At 36.4% G+C, this 13,925-nt stretch overlaps 1 protein-coding gene across 1 annotated transcript; it reads left to right on the forward strand.

The window, feature by feature from the left end:
* The first annotated feature begins 7,864 nt into the window (after positions 1 to 7,864).
* Positions 7,865 to 13,925, forward strand: LOC116737148 (CMP-N-acetylneuraminate-beta-galactosamide-alpha-2,3-sialyltransferase 1-like). The gene is made up of 7 exons (XM_032590161.1): positions 7,865 to 8,042; positions 8,239 to 8,470; positions 8,591 to 8,787; positions 8,892 to 9,071; positions 13,144 to 13,174; positions 13,264 to 13,383; positions 13,752 to 13,925. Exons 2-7 carry the CDS (start codon positions 8,240 to 8,242, stop codon positions 13,923 to 13,925), a joined length of 933 nt encoding a protein of 310 aa, XP_032446052.1. The 5' UTR covers positions 7,865 to 8,042; position 8,239.

Raw genomic sequence — 13,925 nt, forward strand, 5'->3', positions numbered from 1 at the left:
CATATCAGCCATCAAAAAACAGTAGGGAGTATATAGCCCATAGGTAGATGCTCACTTTAATGTACCAACTCAGTGGAACCCCTGGAACTAATGCTAATTTAAAAATCTAATCATTTTCCTGTCTTTCTACATCTAATTAGATGGGGAAAAAAAAGTCTGACAATAAACTTGTCAAACTAGGGCCTCTTCCATCCAAATACCAGTTCAGATCTCCCCCATCAAGCACCAATTCATCTGTTACGGCAGATTAGAAAAACCAGTTAACCTAATAATCATTTTTACTCTGAGGAACTCTGAGAACCCATGGATTCACCAGGGAGAACATTCAAGCTTCATGCAGAAAAACCCCAGGTCACAATTTGAACCTAGCGGCAGCAGCGCCACCATGCAGCCCTTCACCAACGAACTTTAGTTCCTTTTATATATTATTGGCTTCTTTGAATTTTACATGCAATCAGATTCTGCTCTGACTTTCAATTTAAAAAAGAAAACTGTTTTCCCTTACAACTGTACCTTATCTTGGTTCCTCCTTATTACGGCTCTGTCTTCATATCAGATAAATGATTTAACAATGTGGGCAGCTGTAGATTGTGATTCAAGTCGTTTTATTGGAAAATGTAAAATAAGTCCACAAAATGAATTGGCTTCACTTTTGAGGCAGTGAAATTGCAAAAATAGATGAGTTTTTGCCATTATTTTTTTCACACTGGTCTGCATTATCCACAGTTGCGACAAAAGACACTTGTTCATATTTCTCACATTGCAAGTTCACATACTGCAATATATTTTATAGGGGCTGCATGCGATAAACCAACACAAACTAGTGCATATTGTGATTTGGAAGGGAAATTATCCATACATACAGCAATTGGAGTGAATCAGGACTAATCTGTTGGTTTAACTTTCTCTCCTGCATATTCACAATCTAATGATTTATTCAGCCTTAGGTGTAACATTTCGCCGTATCTTGTAAAGTCAATAAGACTTTTAAATATGGAGATGTTTGAGGAGCTAAAGCTTACACGTACTGTAAATGCAGAGATATGTGATACTCTGTGACACCCCTGTATATTTTTTCAGTCACTGGTGCAGAAGCGATGGTGAACGACCTTAGATAATAGAGGAAAAAATGAAGTTGGCATCAAAGATCTTTCTTCAAAGGATTCTTGGCTCATCTGCTTTCTTTGACCACTCCTTTACAGAGGGCAGGACAGTGAGACAGTTACATCATAAAAAATGAGACTGTGGCAGTAGGTTTCTTTGACATGTCTTGACAGGTTACTAACCACACTGGCTAAGTTCAGTTTCTGTTCTTGCTCAGTCAGAAGTGCGTGCTTAAGTCCCTTTTTCTTCTAGCCCAGTGTGTGTGTGTCCCTGAATTAGCAGTGCCTTTTATTACTTCTCTGGAATTTTCATCTTGTTTTTGTTCTCTAATGTCTCAAGTTTCCTTTGATCAAATGTAGTTTTGGTTTGCTTTTGTTTTATCTTTTTTTTTGTGCTTTTTTTCCCCCCTCTGAGTAAATTTCAAACTTCCTACACATTTTTTTTAATATATATCAAATTTCATGTTGTGCCACTATTAGATTTTCCAAGTTCTCACTTCCTTCTTATAATCTTATTTGGAGTGAAAAATGCATTTCTGTACAAAACTATAGATGCAAAAATGGATAGTTGGATGGGTGGATAAAAAGGATGGACAGATGTGTATTGAGTAAACTGATGGAGTAAACAAATGGATAGATACTGAATAAATAGATGCATGAATAACTTTAAATAATAGGATAAGGAATAAAGTCTGGCTATACAAATACTTCTCCATTCTTTCTATGCTGATCTTGACCTGAAGAATAGTGAAAACAACTTCCATTTGGGCCATTGGTCTTAAACTGAACGCTAAGTGAAGTGGACTCTGTAATTAAAAGGTTGAGTAACTGACTCCGTTCTGCTCCTCCCTCTGTGCAGAGTTAGTGCAGGGCAGATTAGCTCAGGTCTTAGTTGTGCCTCACCACCTGCTGTGCGATAAGCATAATGATTTCTCTCATCATTTCTCTCATAACCACTGTAGCATTTACTCTGATTTCTGTTAGTACTGTGGTGGTGCGGAGCAGCATATTGTGTGAATGGTGTCTCCCAGGCGGGTTATGAATAGAAATGTAAAGCTCCCAGTCTGACACTGTGCTATCGAATCGCTCTTTCTGCCCTTTCACAAATTCGCAAACGCAGCCACACACTCAGCCCTCCTAATCATGCTGCAGAAGCAGCAGGAGTCAGCGGTCTAACAGTCCTGATAGATGTTGCCCTCTCACACCACATCTGAGTTGGTCGAGAGAAGGAGTCCTATCACTGTGTGGCTCTATCCATTATTGATTAGTGAGGGCAGCAGGAGCATGTATCTGGGTGTGTGTGTGTGTGTGTTGGTGGAACCTGGATGTAAAGAGTGGCACGGAGACGGTTTATGAACATACAAATAGACGAGACGCAGAGGAGCAACAATAAGTAAGAACAACCACAAGTCACTACTTAGCATTTTAAATGTAGTCATGCTGTGGAGGATGTTCAATAGTGACATCTAGCAGCATTTGATCCAAATTTCAAGCATCTCATATTATGTGTTACCTTATCGTCAGAGGAATGTGGGGAAAAACTGCAGCAAGTCCAGGTTTAGATGGAGCTTATTTCCCAGGATTACATGACTGGGTGTTCATTAAATAATAATAAATATGTGTTACTTATGACTCCAAATTGTTTTGGGATCTAATTTTCAGAAAGTCTTTCCAGTGTTTTAATGTAATCTGGACTGCATTTGTGTGTTAGTTTTAAGCACAAAGGTGTTTAGGTTTTTTTTTAATAAATGGGATTGGCATTTTTTTGAAAACAAAAAAATAGTGCTTTTTATTTATTTTTAGGAATTTAAAAATAATCTTAAAACCGGAAAATCTAGACTGGTCAAGTATGCACTAGAATATTCTAGACTAAATTCAAATGCTGTACTACACAGTCTTTAATTTGTCAATGGTTTTCAGTTTCTTGGCTCTTGCCAGAAGCAAGTTTATTAAACAGAAATGGGTATGTATCCTGATGTAGTAATATTTTAAAACGTTATTCAGTGAAACTTGTTGGAGTCTTTTAATTCTAATTAGAATAGTACATTAGACCAATGCAAAAATGTGGGCTTCGTGAGAAGTATTTTTAAATCTTTTTAAATGTCACTTTCACAATGAGCTTTTAATGTGACAAATCAGACTCACTGAAACACATATTATAATTCTTTGAATGTCACTGCATGTCACCTTAAGAAAAGTTTTTTGTTTTTTTTTTAAAGTTCTGACAGGGTTATGGATCTTAACTTTTAAGATCTACAATCTTATCTGTCAAACTATAGAAGTTTGGCAGATGGTCAATTGCTCCAATATTTTTCAAATGTATCAACTCTATCCTCTCTATTTAATTGAGGCCTATCTGGTATGAAGATAGATATTTAGGTTATGCTAGTCAGAGGAAAACATCAATATTTTTAGGGAGATAGTTTTTTGTTTAACAGAGCCAGTTGGTAACAGAGAGAGATTCTCTGTTTGGAACATTTGAAGAAGCCAAATAAGAGTATTTCCCAAATGTTTCCCAGTTCCCTAATATGAGCACAGTGAGATGTTGCCTTGATTAAGGCTTCCTCTAAGCAAAACAAGTGCAAAGATGTGCTTTAATGACAGATGTATTAACATGCAAAAGTTGAATCTACAGAAATAGCCTGAGGAAACTACTCCAGAATGAAAAGTGCTTCCAGCATTTGCACAGATTAGATTTCACAAGGCATCACACTGTAATTCACCTCAAATAAAGTTTGTTTATGGCAGTCGTGCTAATATCGCCAAATAATTAGGTAGTAATTTATTGATGTCATCTTTCATTTTGACACCATGTGACTGTGACTAATGAAGCCCATGTCTGAGCAGCATCAAGGGAGGACGCTTGAAGACATGATAAAGTCTTTTATGAATATCTTTTCATTGATTAGGTGTACAGAGACTTCTGTAATGCATTAATACAACAAAATTAGATGTTTAAAGCAAAACAGAACTTCAATTAACTATGCATCATAAAACAGAAAAGTAAACATTTTTGAAGCATGTTACCGCTGTGAGGCAAACACAAGAAAAATTCTCGCTGTGCAATTTGCAGGCAGATGATAGTATGTAATACGAGTTGACATATTCTCCTCTCCCAACATAATCATGTGCTTTCAAACACCCTGAGATCACAACTACATGCAACTTTTAGTTGCATCCGTGCTCCACCGAAACTGAATCAGATAATTGAATTACCTTTTTAGCGTAAAAGGTTTTTCTTTTCAGTGTAGGATTGGAGACCCTTAACCTAGATTAAGGTTGTGAAACTCTACTACAAGTTCAATATTCTTCATTTTCTTTTAATGTGACCTTGTTCTAACTCATCTTATTTTAAGTAGTCCGATTGCCCTCTCCTAGTTCTATGGAAACTAAGCGATGAACCAAACATTTAACTCAGCTGTACTGAACGAGGGAAAAAGATTAATCCCGCAGTACATCGGTCTCTGAGAAAACTGTTCTGAAGAGTTAGTAAAGGAGAGTTCCTAGATCCATCTTCCTGAATTACAGCAGAGGAGTACTGTTCTGTCGAGACAAAAAGGTTGCATGAATAAATGCAGTTGGATCAAATGAGACACTCAATTTTTCTTGTTAGAGACTGTGGAATAGCAACACTATCTGCATTATCCTGAAAGCTTTTTACAGATCTTTACTAAGGTGCTATTGTTTAGCATTCTGAAACAGAAGGGTTGGATGGTAAAAGTAAAGTAAATTCCTTTGATAGAAGATGTAAATGTTGAAGCATGAATTTGTTGTTTCACAGTGGGCTATGTGCTACATTATTTCTTGACCTTTGGTTACCAAGCAACTGGACTGATCCGAGAAAATTATAAGGACTCCCAGTATGCTAAATTAACTATGCACATAATGTGTGTAACAGTGGGGATAGTTTGCATAAATTTCACTGTATAAAGTCTTTATATATCCAACTACACATTCAGACAGTTTTTTTGCTTTCATACTGTCATTGAATCTTAATTCTTTTGGAGTTTGCCCCGAAGAACGTAGATTTAATTATTCTAACATGCAGAATTTTCCTGGAGCTGATGAAATCCCTCCTCTCACCGCCATAGCATAAACAATCGCTCTGTATTCTGCTGTGTGCACACTCACCCTCGACAGCTAACTCTGTGACACACCCAGCAGGCATGGCATGACATGACCAATCACCGGGACTGCAGCAAGATTCCTTTTGGCACTTTCTGAATGGCTTTCCTGAAAAGGGGAGCAGAGAAGCACCATTTCAACCATTAGATGAAATGCCTTGACGGGGTAAGGGCAGAGGAACGGGTTTATGTGTATAAAAGTGTGGCTCCACAATGGACAATTGTTCGGGGGCATCCATTTTTCAGAATCAAACACCATTACATTGATAGGTTCAGGGCATTCTGAGGTGTAGCTTATCTGATGGCTCGATTGCTTTGGGTATTTTCTTACCTTTTTTTAATCCAATCTCTGACTTTCTGGGTGCGTTTAAAGGATATTTAAATGGTTTGGGGTGCAAATGAAATGGCGGGCCTCATCAGCATGTATGAGCTACACTTGAAAATGTACAAGTCCCAAGTTATAGCAAAAGGCATTAGGGCGAATATGGCAAAAACATGAAGCATCTTAGGTGGACAGCATTTCTTTAACAGTTATCATGTTAATATCTCAGGTCCAAACAGGAAAGAAAATGTTGAATTGCATAGAACAATAACCTTTCAATAACTTCACAGCTGGCTTTAAAGCAGCGATGGGGATATTAGATACCTACTGTTGCAGCTGAGACACTACATAGTAAATACATTTTACTTATTAACAATAAAGCACCAATTGGTCTGCATGATGAGTGTGAGTGTTCAGTACTATAGACTGATCTGTAGAGACATTTAAACTATTTTTGTTGCTTGTAAATGAAAAACTAGAAAATTTCTTAAGAAATTTAAAAGCGAGCCAAAGTGTGCATGTAGGTTGGAACCCATCGTACTGATCTAACCCAAGTCATGGGTACTGATGCCAGAAGTTAGCAACAATGCTAAGGTTAAACAAAATGTAGTGCTTAGCCTCTGTATTATCACAAGCATGTTGACGAACATGGACATAATTCGTTCAGTATGCTGAACATAGCTATGACATCAAAACTGAGCTAAAATAGTTAGTTTAGCTATAAAGCTAATGTTAACATGAAGCCTATCACTGGCAGGTGGAGCAACTATCATTTTGACACTACCAGTAGGATGTGTGTTATCACTAACACGTTGCCTAACACTGACTTAATCCAGCCAGTATGCAAATAGTAGTGTCTAAGCTAAAATTAGCCAAAATGATAAGGTTAGCTTAAATGCTGTCAGTAGCATGTGAAGTACCACCAGCATGTTGACTTACATTGACTTAGTCCATTCAGTATGACAATCATTAGCTAAGAAATAAAAAAATTACTAAAATGCTTATTTTAGGAAGAAGATGCTATTACTAGCTTGTAGAGCAACTAGCTTGTCAGATGTGGATTTTCACCAGCCTGTTGACTAATGTACTTTATATAAAATAAAAAGTAGCTAAATGCTAATGTTAGCTTAAATGCCACTTTTATTGACCTATGCTAGCTTAATAATCATCTGAGTTTACACCATTTATTCATCATCATATTCATTTCTTGATCTGCTTTTCATTACATCAACTCTTTGTATAATAATCAGTAAATCAAAATACAAGAATTCTTATTTTATAAACATTAATAAATCAAAATACAAGAATACGTATTTTATAATCAATCAGTAAATCAAAATGCAAGATTACATATGTCTCCCAGGCTTTTATAATCTGTTTTCTGCATTTACCTGGAAAGATCTCACCACTCTATACTAGTTTTCACTACAAGAGAGGAGGAAAGGGGGGGTATTGAGCAACAACTCAAAGATACGGCTCCAACCACTCTGAACAGCAATGGAAAAACAAGAGACAGGAATTGTGAAACAAGTGTGACAGAAAAAAAAGAAACAAAGCGCCACAAGAAAAGTCAAGGTCAAGGGTTTTTCTCAATCTACCATTCAAATCAACGTTGGAACAAAGGACAATGATGCACACAGAATCCTATTGGTTTGTTTCACAAGCTAACTAGTTGTTCATAAAAGAAAGTCTCTCAGGTGTTTCCCCTTATTATATCTATCTGCATATATCTATCTGATTATTAGACTTCTGCAGCATTTGGTGCCATGCACAGCAGGTCATTCAGTCATTTGAGTCAAGTGTTCTGGAACAGAAACACAGTGGTATTCTTTTTTGTGAACTGTAAATAGAAAATATGTTTTTTACCTTTTTCAAATGTATCCATTTTAAAATGTATAGTTTTTTTCTTTTTTTTTATATTAGGAGGAAAGAAGACATTACAAGAGAAATTTTAACTACCAGTAATACAGTATGCCACATAATACACAGCTTCTCCATAACATTGCCAGAAAAGAGGAAGCACAGGCACAAAAGATGTACCGAGTGTGAAGACGGAAAAAGGCATACAATTAACCTCCTTAAATACATATTTTTGTTAGCTTTTTGGAATACATATCATACTTGCTGTCAGAAACGAACCGTTTTTTGTCGGCTTTTTGTAAAAAAAAAAAAAACAACTTTTTTTACTTTTGTAAAAGCAAAAGTATTTTGTTTTTTATTGAAATTCTACCAAAGATGACTAATTCTTTCAACATATTTTTTAGGAATCCGAATGTGTTTATAAAACGCTAACAAAAGGCGCATCGAGTTATTTAGTGCAAAGTCTATCTCCTCAAGCCGTATCCCTCCCCTTAGAGATGAGACTAAGCCTTTTGACAGAACAGGTTTAGGCCACACTAAATGATCTTAACCTGTTCCAAAGTCCAACAGTTTGTCAGATAGCCTGTCACTATTTTAAAGCTTTGAACCTGAAAGGATTTCCCTTCACATCAGGTAAGTTACATGAAATTTATAGACATCTTTCAAGTAAAATGAGATGTATTACTTCGTTAAATGTGTGGGGGGGGGAAAAAGATTTATTTTTAAGTTTGTACTCCTTTATCCTCTCTCAAACTATCTTTAAAAATTCACTTGTTTTTCACCTCATTCTGATGTGTTTTTTTTTTTTTGTTTTTTTTTCAGTACTCAGGATGTGGTTTCAGTTTAAAATGTTGATTGCCCTGCTGGCTGTCACAACAATTGGGGTGTTTTTGACGGCAAGTTATACAGACTGGTCTGAGCTTAAAATGCCAAACTCGTGTCGGTGTGAGAAATGTTTTTCAAAAGAAAACGTGTTCCTTAATCAACACCTGAACCGCTCCATTGAACCGTTTCTGTCGGCAACGACCATCCTCTCTGGAGACGAATACGACTGGTGGCGGGTATGCCTTCCCTTATGGATCCCCATGGAAATTTTTTTTTTTACATTCCTCTATTTTGTCTTTAGTCGTGGGCAAACAGAAACTGGTCTAACAACCGACTGTGTTTGTTCAATCTGACAGCGCTTACAGAGCAGCAGACACAACTTCAGCTACTTTAAAGCAACACTTGACAAACTGTTCAAGATAATCTCGCCCAGTCCTGTTCTTGAAAAACCCAAAACTGAGGGATGCAGGTCTTGTGCAGTTGTTGGAAATTCTGTGAACTTGAAAGGGTCGCATTACGGACCCTTGATAGATTTCCAAGATATCGTTATAAGGTAAATACTCATTTTAAAAAAAGTCTTTTTTTTTTTTATTTTAAAAATGTACGAAAACAAACCAACCAAAATTCAACTACCCAAAATTTGTCCTTCTGTTTTAGAATCAACCGCGCTCCAACCAAAGGCTTTGAGGAAGACGTGGGGGCGAGAACAACTCATCGTGTCATGTATCCACAGAGTGGCTCGATTTTAGATAACTCTACTCATCTCATAATGTTTCTTTTCAAGATAAGAGACCTGGAGTGGCTCCTCAGGTCCTTCCCAACAGGAACTTCTGGAAAGTGAGTGATATTTTCGTTAGTCCTTATATGTTTCAGTGCTCCATGTATTTACATACAGTCCCAATATAAGGCTGTCTGTAAACACAGCCTAATAAATATGAGGCAGTGCCATTTAAATTTTTCTGGAAAAATAAAATATGCATATTTATTTGTCTTCTCTTCATTAGGGAAACAGAAAGCAGCATACCTTTTATTTTCTTTATTTTTCCAACCATTAGAATAATTCTTCAATTTTATAGAAAACGATTGGTCGTGACTTTACCTGATAATCCAACACTACTCCACTACACACCCTTAAAGGCAGTGGCAAACTCACATTAGATATATTTTATTTTCTAGTTCTCGGGAGCCCAAACCCGTACTGATGCCGCCCTGGGCAAGTGCCCATGAAGCCCATATCAAAAACTGCCACTGTATGTACATTTTCAAAAAAATGTTTAAGAAAAAGTTTTATTGTCTCAAACCAAACATGTTAGAAGGTGCTCAGTTTTCCAGATCTCTATATTCAGGAAGGTTTAAAAGAAGTAGTTTTAGTTTTAAGCATTCATTTAGAAATGTCCCTCTGCATTCATTTCCTACGGAAGTTGTGCGATGAAGCTGCTTGTCCTCATCCAGTCGAGCGACCGGCGCAATTCTTGCATTTGAAACGTCAAGTTCGTACACGTAAACGTGCACAGACGGGTCAGTGATGCGACGTGAGAAAGTTAAAAAAGGTTCAACTTTTGTTGTCGTCTGCTGTCACGGAAACCTTTCACCCTTTGCTGTCGTTCGTTGCTCCCCCTTTTTTCAAGCCCACAATGTGCTGCTGTTACCGAGGTAACCCTTTGCAGGAGAGAGGCTTTTAGCTCAATATAGGTCGTTCAATTAATCTGGATTATGAAGCTTGGGCTGCTGATGAACTTTCTATCACGTATCAGAGACCATGTCTGGGAAAGCAGACTGGTGCTGCGTTCATGGACTTCCGTTCAACACGCACACACTGTTCTTGGTAAACATAACCCCCCTCAACTCACCACCTTCACTGGCCCCATTCTTTTGTCTATATGCTGCTTTTCTTGTTAAGAGGACAGAGTGGGTTTTTTTGCCACTCTGTCCTTTACACTGTTGGGACAAAGTGTGATAAATAAAAAAAACAAAAAACTTTTAGCAAAAACAAGGAAATTTCTGATTTTGAAACATTGAAAACTTGATACTACAATTTCTTTTTCACCTCCTCCAATCTCTTGTTCTTTCATTTCTGATCTAATGAATGGGTGGCACCTCCCATGATGGCTGCAGCCTGAGGTACCTGTCTTTCCATGTCTTATGCTGTTTGTTGGTCTTTCTTTGGAAGGGCTGTAATTATATGGTGTTTCTCTATAATGACAACAAAGGCATTCTGATTCCAATATCAACATGTTAAAATGATCAGATTAATCCCTTTCATTGACGCGTTAACATCAACAGCTTTTCTTGTTTTGTAATTATGCTATTTGTGTTTTTCATATTTTGGTTTTTACAATACTAGAGCTTGCACGTAACTTTCTACTTTTTTCAGTCCGATGATTCCTTTCATCAAGTGTTGTGATGAAACAGTTACTCATTAGTTGCGCAGTCTTTTTCTAACATTTACTTTTCTACTCTTGAGTGATTTTTGAAATGGCTACTTTTTAATTTTACTTCAGTAAAAATATGTTGACACATTGCTGCTTTTACTCGAGTCCAATCATTTGACTCTGTCCGTCTTACTTGTCAAGTTCATTGAACTCGTTATCTTAGGACCTGGCCTTCTTTAAACAGCTATCTCCACTTTACGATGTGAATACACTCCTCTTGATGACTCAAAACATCTGCAATATGCTGCATTTAGAGATAGCATAGTTAAGACATCGTACCAGAAAGTGAGAAAGTTTTTTTTGTTTTTTTTTTCTCGCTCTGTTAAAGTGTTTTGGGGAAAGTTTTTTATTAGTTGAACTGGATTGCTGGATTATCTTTGCATCTTAAAATACCTACAAACATACTGAGACATTTAAAATGATATTATACAGTTTGACTGCATTTCTGTAAATATCTTAATTTGCTTCACATTTGCCTTAATATAATTGCAGACATGAATTGATGAAATTTCTAAAACCTGACTTAACAGTACACCTGTAAACTTTTATTTCATATGAAAATATGTTATTTCATTTATCTGCAGATGAAATATGACAGAGAATAAACATTAGCTGGTAAAACTGCCTTCCTCTGCATGTCTTTTTCCTCTCTCTGACTCTGAAGCCTTATCATCTTTACTTAATACACTTAAACAGTTTTCTTTACCTTCACTTTTTTTTACTTGCTGTTCATTGAACAACCCTGCTGGTTCCTCATAAAATCCTTTCTTCTTCAGTTCTCTTTGATATCTCAAATTGTTATCAACAATGTTTTTGTCTCTCTATTTTTTGAATCCCTTTAAGTGTTGTGTGCAATTTGCAAGCGTCAAGAATGTATTAAAAAAGTAGCAAATAAAGTAAGCACTTTATCCGCTATGTAACTGTTAAATATAGCAAGCAGTGTTATGTAGACGTTTTATTATCATTCCAGCTTTTTTATATTCCCAGTCTGACAATAATAAAGGATTAACGTGGTTTAACTGCTTTGCTGTGACTTTAACCCTGACACAGCTCTAATCTTTTTTTATATGTGAACTATTCTGTTCTTGTTTATTGTCAGCACAGCCAACTAGGAAAATGAGCTAATGTTATTCTTAAAAATCGCACGAGAGTCCTTGAAGGCTAGCAAATAACAGACGCATTAAACCGGGACGTCGTCCGTCGCCTTCAGCACACGTTTAATTCACTGGAAACTTATCAGTTCTGTGGCTGTGTGCATTTAAACATCACCTGGAGAACGTTGAGTGGCTCGCTGGCTCCATTCTGCTGGGCTGCAGGAAGTTGGCGTCGTCAATTACACTACTTCAGAGACTAAAAGGTGATATTACTGTGAACTGTGCTTTTTGTGAAACTGATAGGAAAACTCTAGTTCATCTGAAATTGTTCATTCATAAAACATCTCTTGTTGTTTTCGGATTTTGCTTACCCTAACTTTTCTTGTTGGATGAATGTTTTGTTTGGCAAGGCAGATACTAGCAGTAAACCAAAGTCTCACTTTTACGGTATCATCCTGCTACTTATGCAATCTAAATTCAATATTCATTCTCGGAACGTGAGAAAAAAAATCTTTTATTGAATTGTGTACGTGGCAATGTGACACCATTTTGTGGTTGAGATTGCAGAGACGGAGTTGGAATGTTTCTAAATGAAAGTGAATACATATGAGTTGACTTACAAAAACAAGACTGAAGATAACAAAAGATCAAGATACAAGAGTTATGTGCAGAAGGAGAGGCAAACTGGCTTGGCTACTAAGAATGCACAACACAAAATACCACCACCTACCAATAAAGAAATAATCTCTATTTACGTAAAGAGCAGAACAAAAGAAAGAACTGAGAAGTCCAACATAACGGAGTGAATCCAGTATGGAACATCCGGAGTGACAAAAACCAGAAATAACCCAAAATGATCCAAATGCGAAGATATATTGAGAAACAAAGCAGAAAGATCCCAAACTGACATAACAAGTGAGGGAACCATTGCTCATAGAACCTGATCTAGAAATTCAAACTAACCTCCCTGTTATGGAGGGTGACGAGTGACAACATCAAATAAATAAATATGCCATGAAGTATGCCTGTACATCTTCCATTAATGAATTTATTTAAATAGATTACAGTTGAAAATAAATAACTTTGTGTTATTTTTTAAATATATTTGGATCTACAGTATGTAAGAAGCTTCTTTAGACATTAACTAAAGGTTTCCAATGCCATATAAAATTATTTTTTTTAGAAAGAAAGAGACAGAAGGACATTTTGTTTATATTCTCTGTATTGTTAAAACATATATTTTGTGATGTAAAATTTGAATTCTACTCTAGAATTTAAGATTGTTTCTATTTTAGGACTGGAATGCTAAAGTGTCCTTCTGTTTTGAAATGAGTTAATTGAAGTACTTAAACTAAACGATGCTGTTTTTCCCACATCATACAGGCGAGTAAAATCCAGAGCTAACAAAAATTTGGTGAGTATGTTTTTTTTATTTGCTGTTGTTTCATGAACCTTTTCTTATTAATTGTCACATTTGTGTAAGTTGAATAACTTCTACCTCAGGTGATGGTGCTGAATCCAGCTTTTATGAAGTATGTTCATCAGACGTGGCTGGGGAAGAAAGGAAGATACCCGTCCACCGGCTTTATGACCTTGATTTCCGCACTTCACATTTGTGATGAGGTATGTTTTTCGTTTGTTTAACTTGGCAGAATTGTAAATTTGATTGTTTTTTAAGTATTTTCTTCCAAACTTTTCAAATTAGAAAATTCCGATTACGGTAAAAAATAAATAAATACATTTTAAAAAATTGCTCTTGTACATGTTTTCAATTTTTTTACCCAGTAGACAATGCTTTTTATATTAGAATCATTTTTGGGGAGGGATTTGTCACTTTACACACCTAGAGAGAGATTTCTTTCCCCCCTATTTGTCTTTGCAAGTTATCTACATTTTCAAGTCTTACTTGGGTTTGGCTTTGGCTAGCACTTACCCATTAGGTCATTCTACCACATATGTATAAAATATTCTTTGTTTCTTTTTTTTCCCAGGTTCATGTGTTTGGTTTTGGCGCTGACAGCAACGGAAGCTGGAGCCATTACTGGCAATCAGCGAAAAGCAAAAAGTTTAAAACTGGACATCATCCCGGAAAACAGGAGTATGCAGCGATAAACAAGTTGGCAGATGAAAACACAATCTACTTTTATATAGGAAATTATTGCTGA

The sequence above is a fragment of the Xiphophorus hellerii genome, chromosome 17, assembly GCF_003331165.1.
Source record: "Xiphophorus hellerii strain 12219 chromosome 17, Xiphophorus_hellerii-4.1, whole genome shotgun sequence".
In the NCBI taxonomy this organism is placed as follows: domain Eukaryota; kingdom Metazoa; phylum Chordata; class Actinopteri; order Cyprinodontiformes; family Poeciliidae; genus Xiphophorus; species Xiphophorus hellerii.

What these genes read in the sequence shown, in the direction of transcription:
- LOC116737148 (XM_032590161.1), top strand. Translation starts at nt 8,240, where the DNA reads ATGTGGTTTCAGTTTAAAATGTTGATTGCCCTGCTGGCTGTCACAACA. An exon ending in ACGAATACGACTGGTGGCGG is followed by an intron (nt 8,471 to 8,590) that starts GTATGCCTTCCC and finishes TCAATCTGACAG; the next exon opens with CGCTTACAGAGCAGCAGACA. An exon ending in TTCCAAGATATCGTTATAAG is followed by an intron (nt 8,788 to 8,891) that starts GTAAATACTCAT and finishes CTTCTGTTTTAG; the next exon opens with AATCAACCGCGCTCCAACCA.